We start from the raw sequence: 1210 nt of genomic DNA, 5'->3' as shown, positions 1-1210 counted from the left end.
TAATAATTTAGGGGATTTTAAAGTATTTTAGGGGGTCTCCAGCCCCCCTAAAATAGGCCTAGTGACACCACTGCCTCTTTGAAACCTGCTGATAAAAGTTCTTTTCGTTCTGGATCTGTGCTCCCCACCAACCCAAACCCATCCTTACCTTGGAACTTGTAGCCCTCTATCTGCACCCAGAGGCAGAGGTCCTCCGTGTCGCAGTCGCACCTCCAGGGGTTCCCGCTGAGCCCCAGAGAGCGCAGCGCAGGCAGCGCGATCAGGCTGCTGATGTTCAGGCTGGTCAGGTTGTTCCGGCTCACATCCAGCACCTGCAGAGCCAGGTTCTCAGAAAAGGCGTCCGGGTGGATCTCCCCCAGGCTCGGGTTATCTGTCAGCCGGAGCATGACCAGAGACGCCAGGGGCCCGAAAGTCCGGTCCTCGATCTGCAGCAGGGTGTTGAAGGACAAGTCCAGGTAGGCGAGTTTGCGCAAATTCCCGAAAGTGGACTCGGAGATCTCCGTCAGAGAGTTGTTGCTACAGTCCAGGTAGACCAGGTCGGACAGGTAGTTGAGCTGCAGGGCCGGCAGGTCTCCGATCAGGTTGTTGGAGATGATGAGCTGCCGGGTCGCCAAGGGCAGGTCGTTGGGGAACCGGGTCAGGTCCTGGCCGGCGCACTGAACCACCAGCTGCTCGTCGCACACGCACCTGTAGGGGCAGCCGGCKGTGAGAGCCGGAGCCGGGGCCACCCCCATCACGAAGAGGAAGAAGAAGAGGAGCCGGAGAGACTCGGGCAGGAGACGCATGACGAAGCGGCCCGACGCGTCATGGACTCGGGCTGAGCTGGACCAGCGCTCCTCGACGCCCCCCGGGCATCCTGCATGGGTGTCAGGAGCTGAGACAGAGGACCAGTGATGCCTGCTCCGGAGGTCCTGCCTGCTGTTTATATCCAGCCTCGCTTTCTCTGAGAAAGACCGTTGGTCAGTCGATCACACGCACGATGGCGTGTCTCCACATGACATGTCTTTAGATCAGGGCTCTGCAACCGGTGGCTCTAGGACCACATGTGGCTCTTTGGTCCCTCTACAGTGGCTCTTTGAAAATGTGACCAAACATAACAGAATAATTTTTTTTGTTTTTATACTCACAACAGATATCAATTTGTAAGCAAATACGTGATCAATACAACTAAAGCAAAAAGTAAAACATGTTAGCTTATGCTAGCCTGTTG

The 1210-nt window shown here is 56.0% G+C and overlaps 1 protein-coding gene across 1 annotated transcript in view; it reads right to left on the bottom strand.

Moving 5' to 3' along the window:
* LOC106527872 (leucine-rich repeat-containing protein 52) overlaps window positions 1-1199 on the bottom strand; it is a 5354-nt gene extending 4155 nt beyond the window's left edge. The window contains exon 1 of the mRNA XM_014022886.1: window positions 149-1199. Coding sequence (XP_013878340.1) covers window positions 149-785 — 637 coding nt within the window. The 5' untranslated portion in view covers window positions 786-1199. The remainder of the gene's footprint in view (window positions 1-148) is intronic.
* Window positions 1200-1210: the final 11 nt, after the last annotated feature.

Source organism: Austrofundulus limnaeus, unplaced genomic scaffold, assembly GCF_001266775.1.
Source record: "Austrofundulus limnaeus strain Quisiro unplaced genomic scaffold, Austrofundulus_limnaeus-1.0 Scaffold346, whole genome shotgun sequence".
NCBI classification, from domain to species: Eukaryota; Metazoa; Chordata; class Actinopteri; order Cyprinodontiformes; family Rivulidae; genus Austrofundulus; species Austrofundulus limnaeus.
Note: the sequence above shows the minus strand (reverse complement) of the source record. Positions and strands in the feature narration are given on the sequence as shown.